The sequence below is a fragment of the Xiphophorus couchianus genome, chromosome 7, assembly GCF_001444195.1.
Source record: "Xiphophorus couchianus chromosome 7, X_couchianus-1.0, whole genome shotgun sequence".
Classification (NCBI taxonomy): Eukaryota; Metazoa; Chordata; class Actinopteri; order Cyprinodontiformes; family Poeciliidae; genus Xiphophorus; species Xiphophorus couchianus.
The window spans coordinates 9,941,880-9,963,018 of record NC_040234.1 but is presented as its reverse complement, the minus strand read 5'-3'; the positions used below and the strand labels follow the sequence as shown (position 1 = coordinate 9,963,018).

At 41.4% G+C, this 21,139-nt stretch overlaps 1 protein-coding gene across 6 annotated transcripts in view; it reads left to right on the top strand.

The window, feature by feature from the left end:
- The window catches only part of dachd (dachshund d), a 139,600-nt gene that overhangs the window by 108,670 nt on the left and 9,791 nt on the right, over positions 1–21,139 (top strand). For 5 of the 6 annotated variants that reach the window (XM_028022345.1, XM_028022346.1, XM_028022348.1 and 2 more), the window contains one exon: positions 18,184–18,329. In XM_028022345.1, coding sequence (XP_027878146.1) covers positions 18,184–18,329 — 146 coding nt within the window. The remainder of the gene's footprint in view (positions 1–18,183; positions 18,330–21,139) is intronic. The other variant, XM_028022343.1, reaches the window with a different exon arrangement.

The window sequence follows — 21,139 nt, the reverse complement described above, 5'->3', positions numbered from 1 at the left end:
ACCAATTTACCCAGCAGTCATGTTTTGGTTTGTTTTTGGAGACAACCCATGCATGCACATGTAGAACATGCAAACTCCATGCAGAAAGACTCCAGGCTAGGAATCGAACCCAGGAACTTCTTGTTGCAAGGCAACAGTAATATTAAGTACTTCTTAATATTAAATAGTAATGATCAGTCCCTTCCAGATTTTGTGATTGCTTTCATAATTTTTTGCAATCAAAATCACAGATTTTGCAATGCTAAGTAGGAAATATTCACATGGAAATTTGCAAATGTATGACATTAACTTGACATCAAGTTTTTTCACTTTTACTACATTGCAGTAAAAGTAAAAAATAAAATAAACACTGCCAGATGCAGGTTAGCATTCACTTAAACCCAATGCTTTTGACCATTTTTGTGGAAAAATTACGCATTAGCATAAAAAAAATAAAATCTGTTGATTTTGCACAAATTTCCACAATCGCAGAATCACAAAAAGTTGACATAACTTGGTGTCGTGGTCTCAAGGGCCACATAAAAAGCTATGGCAGTCTGGATGTGGCCCCCATGGCCTTCAGTTTGACACATGTGATCTACATTAAGAAGTAATTGTTTCTGACTAAATCGCAGATGTAAAATATCTCTAGATGTTCCAGAGTTCTTAATACTCCCTTCTTTTCAGCACACCCCATTGGTTTTCCAAATGATTAGAAGTGGGAGCTGAAACGGGCAAAGTTGATTTTCTGTTCAGTGAACCACTTGATTTAGTCATGCATATGTTCAGTGCCATTATTTTTTGCTGAAAGCTCCCAAAACAATCCATTTTCAGATTTTTCTTTGGCAAAGCCCTCTGTCTCCCGGTATTTCAAAGACTTCAAGATGCCATGTCCTGTTAACAGGTTTTGCAGGGTGTTAGGAGGAGAAACAGGCCCACAGCATCACAGGTCCTCCACACAGGAGGCGCTTTACCACATATCCGTTCTTTGTTTCACACCAAAAGCTTCGGGGTATTTGTTGCCAAAAGCTCAATTTTTACCGACCAAAATAACTGCTTTTAATTTACACATGACAGCTCCGCCATGTGTGCATAATATAAGACATAAGGTTCTGCTTTCAAAAATCCCAGCCTGGACCTCCCTTAAAGGAAAATGTTGTTGGTTCTCTTCCTCTCCCGGTCCAAACATAAAAAGAAACATGGATACCAATCCCCAACAGTTAACACAGGTGATTTTGTGAAAGTGGTATTGTGATGAAAATGACTCTATTGTGACTCTTTTTAAGTTTTATTAGAGCTAATTGGTCAACGTTGGCTGTTAGATACTAGAGAAGCAAATGCTGATGGAAAGTTTGTAGTAGTTATTAACCTTCTCCATAGAAAACAAACAAGTAAAACGTTAGTGTTTAAAAAGAGACCAGGTTGAATGGTCTGAACATTGATAAAATTGTTTTGATCTATGGCTGAGTGTATTCCGCTGATTTGGATTGTCAGAATAATTTCTTCTGGTGTTTCCCAAACACAAAAGTAGAAACATAAAACCCCAATAAAGAAGTCATTATTGTTTTTTTTTGTTTTTTGCTAAACAACTTGCCTCAATATTATAAACACAGAAAAAGGAAACCAATGTCTATCACCTGAATGTCGAGGGCAAAATTGTGATTTCCCTTTTTGTCAACAATTTTTTTTAGCATTAGACTATTGTTTTCTTTTATTAGCAATAATAATAATAAAAAACAGGACTATAAAGAATAACATGAAAAAATAATTAACAACGCCAGCCTCTCTAACAAGGTTCCCATGGCATTTGAAAGAGAAAAAGGCCCACAGCCTAATACATCATCCACCGTACCTAACAGTGGCTCTGAGGTTGCTGTCAACACAGCAACCTTTGTTTGTTTCATAGCAGATCCCTCTGGTGTGTGTGTGTGTTGCTAAAATGCTCAGTCTTAATCTTAATCAGGCCTAGTTAAAGTCTTAGCATTGACTTGACTTACTCAATAAACTGAGCTTGGAGGCAAAAAAAAGTGTTGTTTTTCTTTTTTCATTTAATTGTTTTTTGAATATTATTTTGTCAAAAAACAATTAGAACCTCCAGATAAAAAACATTTCTCAGCATTGTAGATTAAACACAAAATGAAGCAAATAATAGATTTCCGTATTCCCTGTTGACTAGCTGTGCTGTTCTGCATGGCGGAGGGTGGGATGCAGCTGATAATGATATTAAAACCACTGTGGAAATCATCGGACTGTACGCTCCCCTATGGCTGGGCTGACGTGAAGATCCGTGTTAGACCTTCACACGCGGGGTGTGAAGCAGTGAATAGTAATAATTAGCAGGATCATGAGCTGAATTTATAGGTCACAAACCGCCTAACTGTGTGTGGATGAGTGTGAAAGAAAAGGGAGATGGTGTGTGGGGGCGATTTCAGAAGAACAAAAGAGTAACGCAAACAAAGCCAGGGGAAGAGTCCTCAGCCAAGTACCTGGAATCCTCTGAATGTTTTCTCAAATCTCAGCCAAAGTGTGTTCTCTGTATCTTGATCATGAAATGACTGTAATTTCTTTGCAATACTAGAAAATAAATAAATAAATAAATAAAAAGCAGCAAGTCGCCCCTTCAATCCCCGGCAGCTCCAGCTAGTTGACCCGTGCGCGTCCGCTCGCAAACACACGCGGCGCTGTCTTTGAGATTGTCCATTCCTAATATGTCGCCGGACTTGATTAGGATTCCGAGCTCTCCGGAGTGCGCACCAGAGGTCTCCGGCTGTGGAAAAACATTTTTATAAAATAACCCATTAATGCAGAGGAGTGCAACTAAATTAGTTACCAATTTGCTGAGCATGAATTAATGAAGAGAGCTTCTCCCGGCTCCAACAGTTGTAATTTTCATAATAACCCCGGACCTTTATTTGGCAGGTTGTTTAGTTTTTTCGTTTGAAGGTTTTCATTAGTCTAATGAGGACTGTGCAAGGGCGAGCAGTCAGCACAATTTACATGAGGAAGCTATCATAATAAATGAGGCAATTTGAATAACATGCACAGGTTTATGCAGCGAGATAAGAGAGATTGTAGCTGCAAGATACAGAGGTAACCAATACATTAGAACCAACTAATAACCAAAGTAATTCCAATAAAAGCTTTAAGTGAAGGGAATAAAATTAATGATAGAAATATTGAACTGTAATGATATGATACACGATGCATTAGATTAATAAAATAAATGCGGCGCATTGTTAAAGAGGGGTGGAGGGGAGGCCTCGCCGTCCGCAGCTTTGTTTATGGTGAGCTTTTTTAATTAGGCTTGTTCATCGCATCGGTTTGTTTAGATAAATGAGATAACATTCCAGTGGTTTAATGATATCTCTCCACTTGTTTGATCTTTATGATCCTGGCAGAGCATTAAATTAATCTCTCGCAATGCACTCTCAGAAGAGAGTTCGGTGGGTGCGGAGGAAGGATGCAGAGCCTCGGCTCATATGGAGACTATTTAAATAGCCAGACACCTCCGAGACAGCCGCTATAATGTCTCATCGCTCATATCCTGTGAGCGCGTCTCTTCTTTTTCATGTTGTCTGTGCTGATGAAGGACAAAGGCTGTTTGTTTTTGAATAAAATAAATTAAAAAAAGACAGTTTCTAAACTTGTGTCGCCCATTGTGGAGTAACCAGATGGTGTCTTTTTTTTTTTCTTTTCTTTGAACTTGGGTCCGATTTGTTGTCCAAAATTTGCCTGAGACTGAGATATAGAGAGCTAAGATGATGTGTGTGAGAGGAAGGAAGAAAAGAAGAAAAAAAAAGAAAAGGCGAGCAGACTGCTAAATGTTGCCTCATATGTGACTAATTGAATTGCTTCAAAAAGCAAGTCTGCGGTGATAGCTTCCGACAAGCCTCTGTCTCGTGAAACAGCAGGTAGCTGACAAACAAGGGGAAAATTTGAAAGGTACGGAAGCCTTTTTGGCTGTAAACTCAGTCTTTGGACATCAAACACTGGATATCGTTGGATTTCCTCTGGGAAAATGTGTTTCAAAACGCAAGCCATATGCAAAAACGCAATGTATGCTGTATGTATGCTGGAGTGCAGAAGTTTCAGCCACTTTGTTGCATTCCTGTTTGCAGTTTTAGTAAATTCTTGTGAACAAATATTAAAATGAAGTAAGTTTTTTTTTTTTTTTGCAGTAGCGTAATCTCACCCAGAAAATGTTTTGAAATGTATTCAGTTAGGAAAAAACAAATCAGACATTAAGTAGTAATTGTGGCACATTTTTAGTCACCACTGCTGTTAACACAACCACTCAGCTGCTGCAATATTTCACAAGGTGGGAGCATACACTGAAAAAAAAATGTTTCTTTGGACCAACTTAAAAATATTTCTCAGACAATTTGATTTGTTTTGCTCACGCCACAATTCTGATTTGAATAATTCTTAAAGCAGACTCCTAGCTTGAGCAGAACTAATAAAACTAGCAGTAGCAAAGTAGTGTAATTTTTTAAAGTTGGCTCAAAAAACATTTTTTTCAGTGTACAGACGGAGTTATCGTGACGTATATTTCTAGCACTTGTACATTCTCTTCTCTTCAGCTTACAGGTTTTCTATAGCTTTGAATGTAGGGATTGTAATAGCCTTGGATGTGTACAAATGAACCATTTGTCAGGATTGTTCTTTTTATTGATGTCCTACTGAAAGATCCGACAACCCCTGGTTTTCTTGAAGAAGTCACATGATGTAAAATTTGCTGGTATTTAAAAAAAAATGAATAAGCAAAGGTTTAGCAAGCATCACATGTTTAATTTGTTATGGTAGGACTGAAAAGGCTCCTAAACCACTACATGACATGTAATAGCTTCTCGTGGTTGTTATGGAGACTTGGAGACTCGTGACACTCATTTCTACCTCTTTTACTGTAATCCTCACTCTGCATGGTGGCAAGATAAACTTAATCCTCATCCAGTCCAACTTTTTAAATTGTTTATCCAACTGCAGATACGGTCAACTTTAGGCAAATAGTTATTTTCTTGCAGTCATTTCTTGACTTATGGAGCTCAGCACACATTAGACTTACATGAAGGTTTTCTTTTCTTGCCATTTTCTTTGCCAAGAGAGGCTAGAAGAAGTTGACCTATTTTTAAAGTCAAATCTAAAAACCAGAGAAACAAGAATTAATAAATTAATAACAAATAGTTTGTGATTTAACCTGGGTGTATCTTTAGGTACTGTTATGCTGCTGGAACTTTTAAGGTTGGACGAAGGTGATTTTGTGAAAACATCAATTTCCCCTTTTTCTCATTTTACATCAATTGATGCATTCAAGTTAATGGTGGGATATAAAAACATTTTTGCAGTGTTTTATGCTGCTCCAATAAAAGATGAATTCATGTTAAGGCTTTTTTACACACCTTTATCAATAGGTGTGCAGGACGCTGTACATGAGCCCGTACTGCACCCTGCAGTTGAGTGTTTCCGTAGCGCCGAGCTGAGAGGCCTGACGGGACGACGTTATGTAAGCTGATTCTGTAAACCATATTTTAAAAGCGGATGAATCATTGGTAATATGATATCGGCTCTTCCCTGGTAAATGTTATATACACTTGTTGACACAACAGGAGATGCATCCGTAATGTCCTCCAAAGCCTGCTGGATGGAAAGCTGTGGCGTATTATGTCACCTGGAGGCGCATGCTTTCATACCTACCTGCTCTTAGCCTCTGATGCATGATGCGCCACCGCAACCGCAGTGGACAGCGGTAATTTGCCCCTGCCTGTACATGCCCGGCTGATGAACGTTAATATAGTCCCAGAATGCAGTTTGTTGGACGAAGTGCAGCTCCGATAAAAAGGACTCGCAAACACCGACGGGGCTCATGCAGAGAAAGGGGTGTATAGTTGGAAAAGAAAAGATGGAAGAGACCAAAAAAAGAAAGATAATCTCCTGCCTTTGTAGTCTTTGTTCTGTTCCTTCTTTGCATGTGCAGTCGCAGTGATAAAAAGGCTGGGTCGGAAGGGGTGGGGGGCAGACTTTTGGGGTCCAGGTAAAACTTTCTGCATCAATATTGCAGCGTAAATATTTCCCTGACATTGACGGGCACCTGCGTACAGTATCATTAAAAGTTCCACGCGTTTCGGCGGGAGCTCCTTCTCTTCATCTTTTCCGACTTTAATGTAGCCGTGTTTTCGCTCGGTCCTCCCCGATGTCCTTGGCGTTTGCGAGCTTCAAACACATGCTGACTACCTGACTTTCCCCCAAGTCAGGAGGCAAGATCATTAGCCATCACAACCCTGAAATGTGACTTGGCAGACAATAATGCTTTATGATCAAACAACTTGTCAGTGCGTCCTGTTGAAATGAAAGAGTGCAAAAAAATAATTCAATAGAGGATCAATCAAATTTCCCTCCCCACCCCGGCACCGTGAGAGAGGAAGAGAGAGAGAGAGAGATTGCTGATGGTGCAGAGAGGGGCTATTCCTCGAGGACACGGGGAGTTCATTTGGATATTTGTTCTCCCCCTCATGAATGTTCCATTGCGTGACACCATCTCCCACTAATCACATTTCACTGAAGGAAAAAAAAATAAAAAATGAGGGGGGATGCTTTTAGGGACGTTGAAAAGAGAGAGGTTCTTTTTAATCTTTGAAATGCCTCAAAAGTGACAGAATGCTTTCTCCTGCCAAGACGTGAGCCTCGGATGGGGAGATAAATATGCTGTGGTCAGCTAAGTGTATCTAGTGAGCAGAGAGGCAAATTTAATAATGCATTATCATTCACTGGCGAAGGTGAAATCTCCTTGTCCATCAGAGGGGCTGAGGCCTGTTTCATGTTACCCTTCACTGCAAATGAACAAGTGCTTTACTCAGCCATACCAGAGATGCACCGCAGGCACCGGTGCTCTGCTGCCAGCCCGGACTGTCAGGGAAAACACAGATCCGCAATCAAAAGGGATCAACTCTCTTGTCTTGACTGGAGACATTCAAGATCATTGGTCGAATCTTGTTTTTTTTTTATTTTAACAAAACGCCTCCCTGCATTCTTTGTGCTTCCTTCTCTCGCCCCCACTCTCCCCGAGAACACAAGATGAGTTTTTTTTTTTTTTTTTTTTACATATCTGAGCATCTGCTATTATGCAGATGATGGCAATGTATTTACCTGAATGCCCTTGGACAACAGCATTTAGCAATTATGAAGATTATGTACAATGCAGCGAATTTGCGATTCAAAACGATCCCCTTCCTCGCAGCCGCGGCAACTGTTGCAGACAGATAAGGTTGACCCTGAATTTGTATTTCTGTAGTTTTTTTTTTGTCGGAGACATTCGGCGGGCTTGTTTGTATAATTTAATATTTACATGTAAACAGTAATTAAGCGACGCCGCCCCGACATTGCCAGGGCCAGGCTCTTGCCAAGGTAAACACGGGGGCCCCCTAGTATAGCAGTTCTCCACAGTCCATCATGTTTACAGACTTGCTTTTTTTTTGTGTGTGTGTGTGCTCTTCCTCGGCAAAGCCCCATAAAACACAACCGATTGGATGCCGAGCGCCGAACGCAGACGCTCTTATCGCCCGGCAAGTCTGCGGGCTAACTTGAGGACATTGTGAGTCAAACCTTTAAATTTTCACTCTGCGATAATTACGGCACTATACTTGAGCTTTTATATCCTTTCACAGAGAAAGTAAATCATTCCTAATAAAGAGAGGAAGAATAGGGGGCGGAGGGGGGAAAAAGTGCTTGAAGACTAATTCTCTTCACTCCCTCCCTCTCTCCTCTCTATTCTGCTTGTTGAAAGCCTTTCTTTTTTCCTCTCTTTCTGAGTATTGCAGTCACCTTGACTTTGCAGCTGCAGCCTTATAGTCTGTTGCTTATCCTGCCTAACCCCAGCCTGTCAATTAGGTCTTTAAAAATTAATCTCTTTAACTGGAAATACCACGCCGGCTTCCTTTCCGTCTGCAAATGAAGTGTTATTAATTCACGCGGCGCAAAGCCACTGTCACGAATAATGTTATCAAAACAGATTTCCACACGTTTAACACGTCCCCCCCACCCCACCCCTCGTTTTAAACCTCTTAAGTATTTTTATGACTGTGAAAACAGGACTGTGCTAATGGATTTGCATCAGTTTTTTCTTTCCCTCCTTTTTTTTGATGGTGGAGGGGTAAGGGCATGTGGGGGGGGGAGCATTGGCTTTAACGCCAGGCAGTTTGCAGAGCGAGGGGCTCCTTAAGCCTGGGCCTTTTTAAAGTTTACACTTCCCCATTTCCGCCTTTGTCCTTTCATCTCCATTTAAAAAGCAGCTCAGCATATCCGAGGCTGGATTAGCGCCAGGCTTCGTCGACATTCGTTCAGCAGCAACAGCGCGGCGCAGCTTCTCCCTGTAGGATTGCAATGCCAGGCAATGACACCAATGTGTCTGCCTGTACCCCCCCCACCCACATTCTCTCTACCCATCTCCCCCAGCCCCCATCATCCTCCTTCACTTCCCTCCTCCCAGTAGAAAATAAAACGCAACAGAGCTCTGATCAAGCAGCAGGCTATCTGGCCAAGCACACCAAACTCATACTTGTTCTATTAAAACCTGATGATTATGGGGGGGGATTTCCTCTCTGTTTGTTTGTTTGAATACTTAATTATCAATATGTAATTGGCATGTGCGCTGTGATGTCGGGCACGCATTTCGGTGGCACATCCTCGCTGGAGAGCGCGCCGCTATCGGATGGAAGCAGGGTTCCCCAGCCGCCGTCTAAGTTAAGCTGCGGGAGAAGTTGCTGTAATGAATTGGTAAATGCTAAACAAAGGAGAGCTGAAACAAAGAGAGAGGACGTAAATGGTTTGATGATTAGCGGGTCAGGAAAGATTACTGTGGGGGGGGGATTCGTTGGGGAGGGGAGTGGGGGTATACAGTACAGATGATCCCCTTCTGAAATGGGAATGATTCGGGCAAAAAAGCAAATCAATAGGCGAGGCCCATTTAATCTCAACGATTCTGCTGTCGATAAGCGGAGCTGGACAACGGGGGTCAATATGCAGAGACAATCTGAACACCTTCAAAGCTTCCTCACAATAATGTCCTTCGCCAAGTATTATCCTCTTGACAGTTTGGGCTCTTAGTCGATAGGTGAATTAGGGAAATCTATTCAGCCTCTGCCTTTTTCTTTTCTTTCTTTTTTTTCTCCCCTGAGACAAAAGTTTATTTTACTCCTCCTGATGGTGACCGAAAGCTTAAGCCTATGGATTCCTCCCCGTGTGGCTTCTCACCTGAACCTTCCTGCTTTCTCCCCTTCCCTTTCCTCTTCCCCTCTGCCTCGTTTCTTCCGACTCCGCTCGTCACTCTGCAAAACGCCATTCTGTCTCCACTCTTGCTCCATTAAGAGCTCATCTGAAGGTGTGTGCTGGTAGAAACAAAAAAAATAATAAGTCCTGCATGCTTTTATGCAGTCATCACAGTCAGCCAAGCCTGTAATCCTCAGAGGTCCGATAATGACATAGCCCCCTGCATTTATTACACGAGAAGAGAGGAGAGGAGACGGGCAAAACGCTGACTTTGAACAAATGAACACTCTGACCTTTATGCAATAAATATGACATGGGCCGCATAAAAAGACAAGATATCTTCCTCCTGAATAGGAGTCAACATAGATTCTGCTCCCTTGCCTCATTCTCTGGTCCTTATTCTCTCTTTTTTTTTTTCCAATCTATTCCAAGCTAACATTAAATACAACACCAGAAGTTTCTTCATCAATTTCAGGCTTGTGACACGAGATCTTGCAGTATTAAAGCGCCACAATGTTTGTTGTCAAGATGAAGTCTGTCTCGCAAAGTGCTATTCACCAGAGGTCAGCAAGTGGCTTCATCTGAAGAAGAAGGTGTAAGCCAATAAAATGAAATCCAGACATGAAGCTGTCTGCTCAATTATGTATTTCTGAGACTCGTATTTTCAAGCAAAAGACTAAGGAATCGTCTCGTTACTGCCTTGTTGCCAACACAAAACAGTGTTGCCAATTTAAAGATCTTTTCCTTCTCCTTGTATCTCAAGGATTCAAGGAATCTAGTGACTATTTTGTGACGTTGGTGACTATTCAAGGTTTTCAAGAAACTATTTTGCATATAGGTCTCTAGTAAAGATTTTTTATCAACTTTTTTCTGGTCACTTTTTTTGCATTAACTTGAGCAAAAAAAGTTAATGCTCAAGCAGCAGTCCCGACAACAAGCAGCGGGACTGCTGCTTGTTGTCCCGCCAACAAGCAGCAGGTTTCACTATGGCGCACTCACAGGTGGCCCCGTCCTCCCACAGCTGCAGTCAGAGCCCTTCGTTATCTGGATAGCAAATGAGTAGCGCATGCTCCAACAGCCTCATTCTGACTGACCTACTAAGGTAGAAGAAACAAACACAAATTACTGCCTTTCCATTGTCTGTTTTAGGTCCATTTAAATCATTAATAAAGACTGTACACAAGAAAGTAGCAAATGTAGAGGTTAGAATAGAATTCTCTGTTTCTTGTAAGTAGATGCTGTTACTTTGAGCTCTAAGTAGAGCATAAGGTCAGAAACAAACCAGCCTTTGAGTGTGTTTGGAAATTGTTAAAATATATAGGCAAGTTATGAAATGACTCCAGTGTGGGTGCAAGTTAAAACACATTTGATACAAGATGTCCTGAGTCGGATCGCTCATTTAGGTACCCCGCAAAGACGAAAACTTCAAAGGGTCAAGGGGCAACCAACACTTTTAAATAGCAACATTTTGATTACTTAGTCCTAAAGTAAAGGACTATTTCACATTTTTTGGGTAACATTTAATCATCTCCTGTTTCAATTTTCAAGCCATCAGACTGATCAAACTAAACAATTCTACACGTAATGTAGATTCTTTAAAATACCATTTGAGAATTAGAAAACCTTTATTTTTCTTAAATATATACAAAAGGAGAATTTAATGTTTTTGGGGGGGGGGTTTGTCATAACCAACATCAAGAGAATTTGTTTTCCTCAAAATTTTAGTCAGTCTCTGCTGTGTAACCAGCATCATGCAAAATTACACCAGTATTGTTACACAACTGCGATGTGACTGTTGTACAAGCTTTTCCTTAGCCCTGCTCTGAAGGCGCTAATAAACTTTGCAGACAGTTGTTGACAATTATCCGCCAACCTTCTGATGGCTCTCACAGGTAATCATTAGCAGGGCTCATCAGTTAAAGCAATGCTTCATATTTTAGCCGTTCCGGCAGGAGACAGCTGTAGCAGAGAGAACCCACCTTCCTCGGTGTGATCACTGTTTGTGATTGTCTGCTTTTGTCACCTCACACCGCCTCTCTGACAGTAAAGGATTTATGGTTATTTCCCTCCATGCAGCCTGTCCATCTGTGGCTCCATCTTCATACGGCCTTGAGAATACGATTCAATTTATTAAGGCAAAGCAATGGACTCATTACTTCGGGAAAAAAAAGAAGAAAAAAAAAAGGAAAAGGTGGCAAGCGAGAGAGTGAGAGAAAAAGGGAGAGGTGACACACTGAATTGGTTATTAATGGAAACGCGCATTTCAGCTCTTTGAGTTGAAATTTAATGATATCCTACAAGAAAATATGAGGGTGTCACTCTCCAAAAAGTCATGCTAAATGTCAACATTTTAAGGTCCCCGGTGCTAATTTTATGCCTGTGCACAGTAATGTTTTTTGGAGAGCGTTTAGGAAACACGGCCCAGTGGCCAGCCTGATTATCCCACTCACCTTCTCTCCTCTCTCCAAAATGGGTTTGTGCAGCGAGCGATTTCATCTCTAAGTGAAGGGAACATTAGGGAGGGGGAGACGGAGGGAGCGATAGAGGAAAAACACGCGGTTTGATTTTCATGCTGTGATAAGAGAGTGGGAGCCAAATGTTACCTGTTAATCTAGCCCAAACCGACCGGGGCTCTTGACTTTGTCCCTCAGCAGGGATGGGGCAAACACTCATTTTCCTCTCTCCGTGATGAAAAGGAAATTAGCTTAAATGTGATGAGGGCACATCAGTGTGGTGTGCAGTGCATGTGTGTAATGAATGTGTATATGATTGAGGCTCTTTGTTTGCTTACATCTTCTCTTCTTCGCTTTTACACGCACGCACACACACTGCAGAAAAATTTGTCTTGCACCAATCAACCTACGCCAGCTCCTAGAGTCGGTGCCACAGTAAACAGTGGGGGTGTAGCGATATGTTCAGCTCACAAGACAATATAGGTTCACAAGAGCAAGATGAACACGCAAATTAGCAATATTCTTTCAGTAAATATTGCTTATTTGTTTGTTTTTTACAGAGTAAAGGTGAATGTAATGATAAAAATGCTCCAGTGACGTTATCCATTACTATATTCATATAGTAAAACAACAACTGGCGCGTCAACAGGGCTTTCGATAATTGGCTAAAACCTCATCATAACTAACCACGTTGCATCTTATAAGTTTGCCTGACAGTCAAAACTTAACTTAGCTAGTTGTGGCGTTTTCTCTGTAGTCACTTTGTCATGTTTTTTCTCTAACCAGTACCTATCGCGCTGCCGCACAAACATTTTAAAAGTGAGCATAACTCTACCTCTGTTTTCGTAACCGAGTCTGTTTAGAAATATTCAGTGCAGATTTGATCTGTGTAATAATTTTTGATTGACTTGCTAACCATTAGCATGTCACAATCATTTGTTTCTCTTTACCGCTAAGTACCCAGTTGCACAACAAGAAGGGCTCTGTATATCTTTTCTTTTTTTTTCTTTTTACAAATTTTTATAATTATTTTTTTCCCCCAAATTCCATCTTTTCCATTTGCCTTTTTACAAAATCCACATTTAAAAGATAAAGATTTATCTATTTACAAGGTTTTCATCTAAAAGTCTTACAGTTTGATAGAAATACAATCCAAATTCTCGGGGATTAATTACTTTTGTTAAAGTTGATCTCTTTATAAAGCTCTTTGAGCCATACTTGTCTCTTTTTTATAAATAGTTTTGTACAAATAGATCATAGGTTTAATTTGAGGGTAAAGAAAAAATCATATTTTCTAAAACTTGATACGTTTCAGATATATATTCATGTGTACTGTGTTCCATCAGCAATATAAAGTGTACAGCGGAATTGTGACTCTGTTCTTCTGAACTCCTTCATCAGCGAAGCTGTCCAGCACAGTCTTACTCGGTGCATACTGCTCCAAAAAGTCTTCACTGAGCACAAATCTCACTCATGCTGACCACCTTTGCATTCTGGAGGAAAGATATTACTCATTGATAATGTGGAGGCGTTTTATGGTGGTTCCAGGTAGTCTAGCAGAAAAAGAAACCCTTTGTCATTAGATAAAATACTCAGATTCCACAGTGCTCTACTTTATGTGGCGGACTCCATGACAGTCAATTTCCAAAATTCCCATCTGTATCCAAAGACTTCATTTTAAAAAAAATAAAATAAAATACTGAAGCATTTTAATACAGTTTAGATCTTGTTCCACCTCTAGTAAATTGTCATTTTCTGAATATATATAGCAAAAAATAAATCACCAGTTAAATCATAACTTCTCTAAAACCATTTTCTTCCCCTTATTTTTCTTAAAAGACTCTTCAGAGTGCAGACACATCATCTGCAAGATCAGCTCAGGCTCATGTTTTTTTCAAGTGCTCAAATTGCATGCAACTACTTCCCCCTCCTCCCTCCCACCCACCCACCCTGCTGCATCTGTGCATTGGTAGTCACAGACAGATATCTCCCTTGACAAGATTTCTTTCCAAATCCGGTGCTTTTAAGCGCAGGTGGAATAATGCTGCGTTAGCTGCTAATGGCCGTCCGAGAGGTCATAACTACTCCGCTTGAAAAGGGGAGGCCGGTTTCTCCGCCGCACCGTGGCAGGTCAAATCAAATGTAATTGCACAGTGAAAGCGGAACGCCTGCGCTTCGCGTATTGGGCTCTGCTGACAACATCCAGGTTTAGCATTCGGTTCCCCTGCTGGGAGGAACAAGGACAAAGGCTTCACCTGTCAATATATCACACTGACTGGCCGGCAGAACGCTCTCCTTCTTTCACTCATTCTGTTAAAGCCTCCTCCACCCCAGACTAAGCCTCACCCATCCATCCATCTTCGACCATCTAACTCTCACTCCCTCCATTCTTCCCTATCTGCCTGTCTTCCTATTTTCTGCAGCTCTCTCTGAATTTGTGTGAGCACTCAGCGTAAAAGTCCTGGGGGAGCCGGTTTCAAACACAGGAACCAGAAACATATGGCACATTTTCAACTCCCAAGGTCAATTACAGCTATTTATCCAGAGATTGCAGCTAAATTTCCCAAGGTTTCTTCTAGATTTACAACAGATTGCAATGTGTGTCTGTCACATTTTCGAATCAGGCCACTTTCCCTCCACTCCCTGTGACTTTTTTCTGTCAAACATTTCAAAGGCTTTGGAGTGTGGATTTTTTTTTTCTTCAATGTCTTATCTCTGGTTATCATGGCTCCATCTTTTTTCTTTTTTTTTTTCTGTGCCAGGTCCAAATGCTGCTTGCAACGCAAATCCAATAACATGTAAATTGGAGATAAGCCCAGATCCCTCCAAGTGATTTATTTTTTTATTTTTTTCACATTCATACTTTGTCAAGTCAATTCTTGGGCTCCTGTTTTAGTGGCACAACACATGAGGAGTGAGAAAATTAACTGGATAGGTGATTCATCATTGCTACCACACTGTCAAGGACTCCCTCTGCAGCTATTGAGAGCAGGGTGGAGGCGGAGGACGGAGAGAGTGTTGGTGGAGGATGGAGTCGGGGGGTGCTGTTGTTTTAAATTATGGCATTTCATTCAGAATGCATTGTATTTACAGCGTCCCATTTTTATTTGTGGCTCCTATTATCCACAGAAACAGTTGTGCATGAAATGTTATTTGTGACAAGGGGTGACCCGCAAGTGTTTTTTTTTTTTTTTCTTTCTATGCAGTATTTCATAGTGAGAAGGCATAGGGTGGGGCGGGGAGGGGACCGAGGATGGGGAGGCCCTATCTGTACCCTCACCGTACGCTAAGCACCAGAGGCTTTCGCAGCTGCTGCTGGCAGTCTTGCCGGCGCAGAAATATCACCTGGAAACAGAGCACTCCACTATACTCCACCGGCCCCCCCATCACTCCCAACGCCTGTCGCTGTAATTAAGTTGAAGTCAATGATTGCGGAGCGATGCTGAGAAGCAAACATGCAAACGCATGCCAAGGTTTGGAGCCAGGCAGAGGGAGGAGAGTAAGGGGGACCTATAGGCATGGGCCAGCACAGCATGATAAGCCGAGAATAAAATACAACGGTGTAATTGTATTAAATAACTGATGATAATCAAATAACTGATTATTTTTTATTTAAATAAAAAAAATTATTATTTTTTTGCTTTTTTTCTATGAACTATAAATATGCAAATTCATACACTTTATAATATTCATGCCTGATATTTAGCAAAAGCTTTAGACAAAAGCATATAGCTTTACGCAATGTCGTGAGTTTAAATGAGAAATGCAATAATGAGTCCTGTTGCTACAGAAAATAATATATCGGCTTGATTGTAACTGCAATAAATGTTATCTACTATAGCATAAATTTAAAAAGGGAAAAAAGTGAGAATATTATACTTTTCTGTTCTTTCTGATATTTTTCAAGTAAAACTGCAAGCGTAACAAACAGATATTAGCGATGCTAGCTGGTAAATCAGTCAGGCTGTCTGCTCCGGTAGCCTGCAGTCAGCCGCTTGACAGATATTCCACATGTAGCTAACACAGTATAGTTTTCAAACACCATTATCTCAATAAGAGTGGTTATGAGTGGTTTTCCTCAAGTTTCCAAAACATAACTGTCTGTGCTTTTATCAAATGGAATTATCTCTGAAGACCTTCTGCTTTGCCTGTGAACGCGGGGAAAGTGACGGTCAGCCAGCTGACCTGCAATGCAACATGTGGAATAGAAACAGCGGCGTGTTGCTTTGTGCTCCATAGTAAGGCGCCTCAAGCTTTTATAGTCATGAAAATCACCTTAAAATTATGTGAAATGTTCATTTTTGAAACCGTAAGTCTTTAAAAACTCAGTTACACCTTTATGGCGGCGACTGATTACAGCCTAGAGTTGGGTGAGAGCCTGTTGGGTAAGGAGTTGGGGGAGGCGCAGCGCTATTTGACTTGCCTGGAAACTGCAGATCCAGATCTTGTTCTGTTAAAATTTACATTTAGTTTCATTAAGCACTGTTTGATTGCATTGATTAAATTAGCCACCCATTAGCTCCGTATTTCTTACCTCTCCCAAACGCCGGTACTTATGCATCGCTCCTGGTGGAAATGTTATCTGACAAGAGGTGCTGTACGGTGGCTGGGAGTCTGTCGAACACAACGCGCTGTTTGCTTTTTCCAGAGCATGACAGGTTGTTTCCCCCCCTGCAACAAAGCCATCAAATATTCCCTGTGATCCAACGTTTGTGTTGGGAGGCGAGGCCTGCTGAGTGGGAAGCCGGAGTTTGTTAAAGCAATGATTTATGATTAATGCCAACACTAAATAAGGGACAAAGTGCCTACAGTACAAATCAATTACAAAGCCAGAACAGCAGACCTTTCCCTGAGGTCTACTAACGTCTCTAGTTGTTATGGTGATTTTATTGGAGGTGGGTGATGCATGCATATATATAATGCACGCGGTACGTCTGTATTAACCTGATCCAGAGCCAGGCGCAATGCTTCTGATCTTTGATTAGTTACATTTATTGAGATAAAATGGGACTTTCATGTTGCTCCGCTGTGCAGGTAGAGAGCGCATTTCACATCTCACGAATCTCGACGCCCACCTCAGGAAAAAAAACCCAAAAAAAACAAAAATAAGACTGCTGCAGATGAAATAAATTACCGCAGGAGTGCCTTCTTAAAAGTAGGCAATTCATTATTTTTATGAAGTCAAATTATAAACAAATTTTAATCCATTAGGCAACCATCCATTCTAATTAATCAACAGTAGTGAACTCCATCTGAAAAAGGGAGAAAGGTTGTTTGCTCTCTCTACGGACCAGCGGTGCGTATTTTACCAACTTCCCCATTCACACACACACACACACACACCCCCGCACACACCAACACATAGAGAGCGGGAAAGAGAAAAAAAAGTGTTCTCCAAATTACAAACCTAAACTGTGAATCCGAACACTCGACTTTTGGCGCCGGGATGTTTCCAGGGCATTTGCAGATGCTTGAAATAATCTCCAATGTTTTTGCTCAATCTGCTCTGAGGATGGGTGAAATAAATACTTTAAACTAATTAATGTAAGACCAGCTGTTCCCAGCACTTGGCTGGCGCTGGTGAATATTGATGGGAGGAGGGAGAGAGAGGGAAGCGGCGGGGGCTGTTCAGCTCCGCTCGCTGTTTGTACAAGATTCAGGCTGCCACATAAACAGATATGAATACTGGATGAGAGCGGGAACTGCCAGGTTTTCACTCCATATATAAAACTCCCCTCCGCCCACCAGCCACCACCACTCAACCCAACCCAACCAACTTTGCATTCAATTAGCATTCAAAAGAATTAATAGTACAGACATGCAGGGGGTTCAATAAGAACCGTCTTTCACCGGGATGGTAGCACTTACATCCTCTTGGCTTAGTAAAAGCTCACCAGACGAAAACATGTGTCAGATCTAATGTGTCAGTGTCTGACATACTGTTTTAGTTTAAGCAAGCTGTACATGTGTTTGCCTGGTCTGCCTCCTGCTCGCCCTCCCTCCCTCTGCTCCTCTTCCTCTCCACCGAGGCCCGGTGGAGAGGCTGGACAGCAGATGGCAGGGCCCTACCCCTCTGCCAGTGATGAATGGAGGATGATGTCATCTTAGGTATGACAGGCACCCGAGCGTGTGCGCACAAAGCAAGCCTGAGTCTCTGGGGTCAAACTGCCAGCACAGTCTTCCCCCCCACCCTCCCTCCATTTTTGGAATCCGCATGACATCTCTTAAATAGGTCTTGCTGCTGGATTTATGTTTTTGCTTGATATTGTTTAATACCTTATGCAAAAAAACAGGGGGCTTTAGAAGACACAGTACAAAAGAATCTCCATGTTTTCATATATGTATAAAAACATGGACACCTCATGTTTTTGTGAGGTGAGGAACATTGGGATTGGCTTTCGACGCCACGACACTCGTCATCGACGGCCAAATGTGCCCCACAGTTTTTTGGTTCCCAGGCTGAGCAAATGTTTGATCTCACTTTTCGTTGCAGAAGACAACTCCATGTGCACTCCAACAGCGAGAGACAGCTACGAGAGGTTGTCGCTGGCCGGACAGACTCTGCCTCCGGGTTTTCCGTCGCCATTTCTCTTCCCAGACGGCCTGTCATCGATAGAGACTCTTCTCACCAACATACAGGTACTGTCTCCGGTCTGAGTCGGGGCCCTGAGAGGAACCGTACATCGTCTTGTCGCGATCAGTGTCTTCTTCCTTCATTCATTGGTTCACGTTAATGTCACGCCAAAGGCTTTGTGGCTATAGCTTAATATAATCTAGAGGAAAATGTAAACAAAATACATCAAGGACTTAAAAAGAATAACTGCAATTAATATTAAGCACAAGAAAATGCATAATTATGTGCAAAACATCAGTATCGAGCATCAAAAATGTTCAAACTGGATGACTGAACTTTGCTCTTGAGTTCTGTTTTTTTTTCTTTCCAAGACCCAGGTTTTTTTATATATATTTTACTGACTCTGAGAGCAAAAGTTTAGCAAAATCCCTGCAGATCGTCGCAGGGATATCTATATGTAGATATCTGGGTGCGATATCTACATGTATGAACACATAGATAAGAAGGTAGCAGCCCAAGCAGAAAGTTGTATGTAAAAAGCATTCAATAGGAAAGTTGGCGGACATATAGTGACGGTGATATGGTAGCAGCTTACAGAGAATAATCAGTACTTGCTGATCTGGGGAAATTTAGGGGGGAAAAAAAGAGCATGGAAAATTGTTAAATTCCTCATTCGACAATCTAGCAGTTGGATTCAGCCAGCCAACCATCCATCCACGAGCTTCTTGGTGCTCAATGCTTAAAATCCTACCATAGCCAACTATTTTATAATCATGTTCTGCATTTATATTTTAAAAACAGACTGAAAACTGGAAATGTTTGCAATTTGGGTGGGTTGACTCAGCTAGGTCACCAGATCTCGTCCACATCTGAAGGCTTTCCATGCCACCGGCTGGCGTCATGCTCGAGACTGCGTAAGGGCAAATATCCGACTTGAAAAGTCATTAGCATCTTCCCTCGGTTTCATTCAGCAAACGGGGAGCGGAGACCCACTCACACTCCGAGTGCTGTTTAGGCTTTAGCTCAAAGCCCCTCAATCAGAAAGATGAATGTATTTGCCTTCTCTCTGGGTGTAATGATGTGTGTACCCTGCTGCCCTTCTCGTTGCACTTGTTCAGTTGGCATCAGAGTCCCGCTTCTCCTTTGGCACGGCGCGGTAATTAGAGAGCCACAACCGAGCCCGTCGTGAGCTCCCAACACTCCTCTTAGTCATCTTTGATAATGATCCTCGGAGTGAATATTTATATACGAATCAACACAATAAACCAAGCGGAAAATTAAGATAAAGCAACTGGATATAAATTGGGGTTAGAAGAATCAACAATTAGTAAGATATAGTCCAGTGCATTTGGTGTAATTGCATGTGGATGGGAAATAATTGTGATGAAACTGGTCATGTTGCCGTGGGGTTTTTACTTAAAGGAAGAGTATGAATCAATTGGGCTTTCTGGGAGCTTTCTAAGTAGAGGTATGTAATGCTAAGCAGCAGCAGAGAGCAATCAGAGGAACCTGAGTCTGGAGGATGAGGAAGGTCTCTTTGAGCTTTAAACAGATAGCAAAATAGCTCTTTCTAAGCAAGTTGCAGTTTATAGTTAACATAGATGTAGTGGGGTATTGTGACTGAAGACCTGTTGCAAGTTCTATGGAAAAAGAATTAAATAGAAGGAACGTGAGAATTTTTAGATGGAAAAGTGAGCGTAAAAGTTTAGAAAATGGTATTTACTTGAACCTGGCGTGAAAGTTTTAGATTTGACCTGCACCGTTTAACATCTCTAGACATCTATGTCATAGTTACTTTAGACTGACTAGTCATTGACAGTGATTGTTAAAATCTCATTTTAAATTCATCTTGGGTTCATGTAGGGTCTAAATAAAAACTCGTAAATTTGATAATCTAAATTTCAGGTCTTCTCAAGTATTATATATTTTTTTGGTTTCTCACGATAAGTTTTAGGTCTGAGTTGCTAAGTTGGTTGTGTTCATTAATTGTTTTCTTTCATAGGAAATCTTTGGGAGGTTTTTTCACGGGGGGGTGAGGAGGTTGAGAAATTGTTGGGATTTATTTGCTACATGTGTCGTAGTTTTTTTTCAAGATCCCGTCACACTGTGAGGAAACAACATGCTATCGGGGGAATTCATGCTGTATTCTGCATTTACTCCAGCATCAGATTTTGCTGTTCCTTCGCTGGAAATACAACAGGAAAATACCTTGTTGTCTCCGAGCTGCCTTCAGTTCATCCTGCGATGTGACTCCATTCTCAGATCCAAACTCAAATTAAGGTCCCCCAAACACTTGGGTTTACTTCACTTGCCCAAATAGCTCATCAAGCTTGCTAGTTTCCATTTGGATTGTGGGAAATGGAGGAAGTTGTCACGGGAAATGTAGGAAATTGGTACGCTCGACGATGACATCTCAAACGTTCGCAGGTAGTGCACTCGGAGTCTGCTCTGCTCACAGAATGTGCAGAGTGCGCCCGAGTATGTGGAAGCCGTTAGCTCTCACTGCAAATTTGCAAAAAATAATACTGTGTAATAGCACTGCACTCACATGCAAGTCAAAAAACACTTAGCTATGTTAAGATAACATGTATTTTTAAGTAAGTTTAGCATGGGTTAGTAGGTAACTTGATTTATGAAGCGTAATGGTCTTAAAAAGTCTTAAATTAAACTTGCTGCAGAAGGCCTGGGACCAGCTATTAGCTTGATTCTCTGTGAGAATTTTCCCCCGGATTATTCTTATTCTTTTTTTACAGCCAGAATATTATCATCCCGACTACTTAAAACTACTCAATAGAACCTCACTTCAAAAAAATCCAAAGTATCCCTGAAACAAGGCTTTTAGGAGCCTGATTTGAATATTATTTAGCTGAATGAA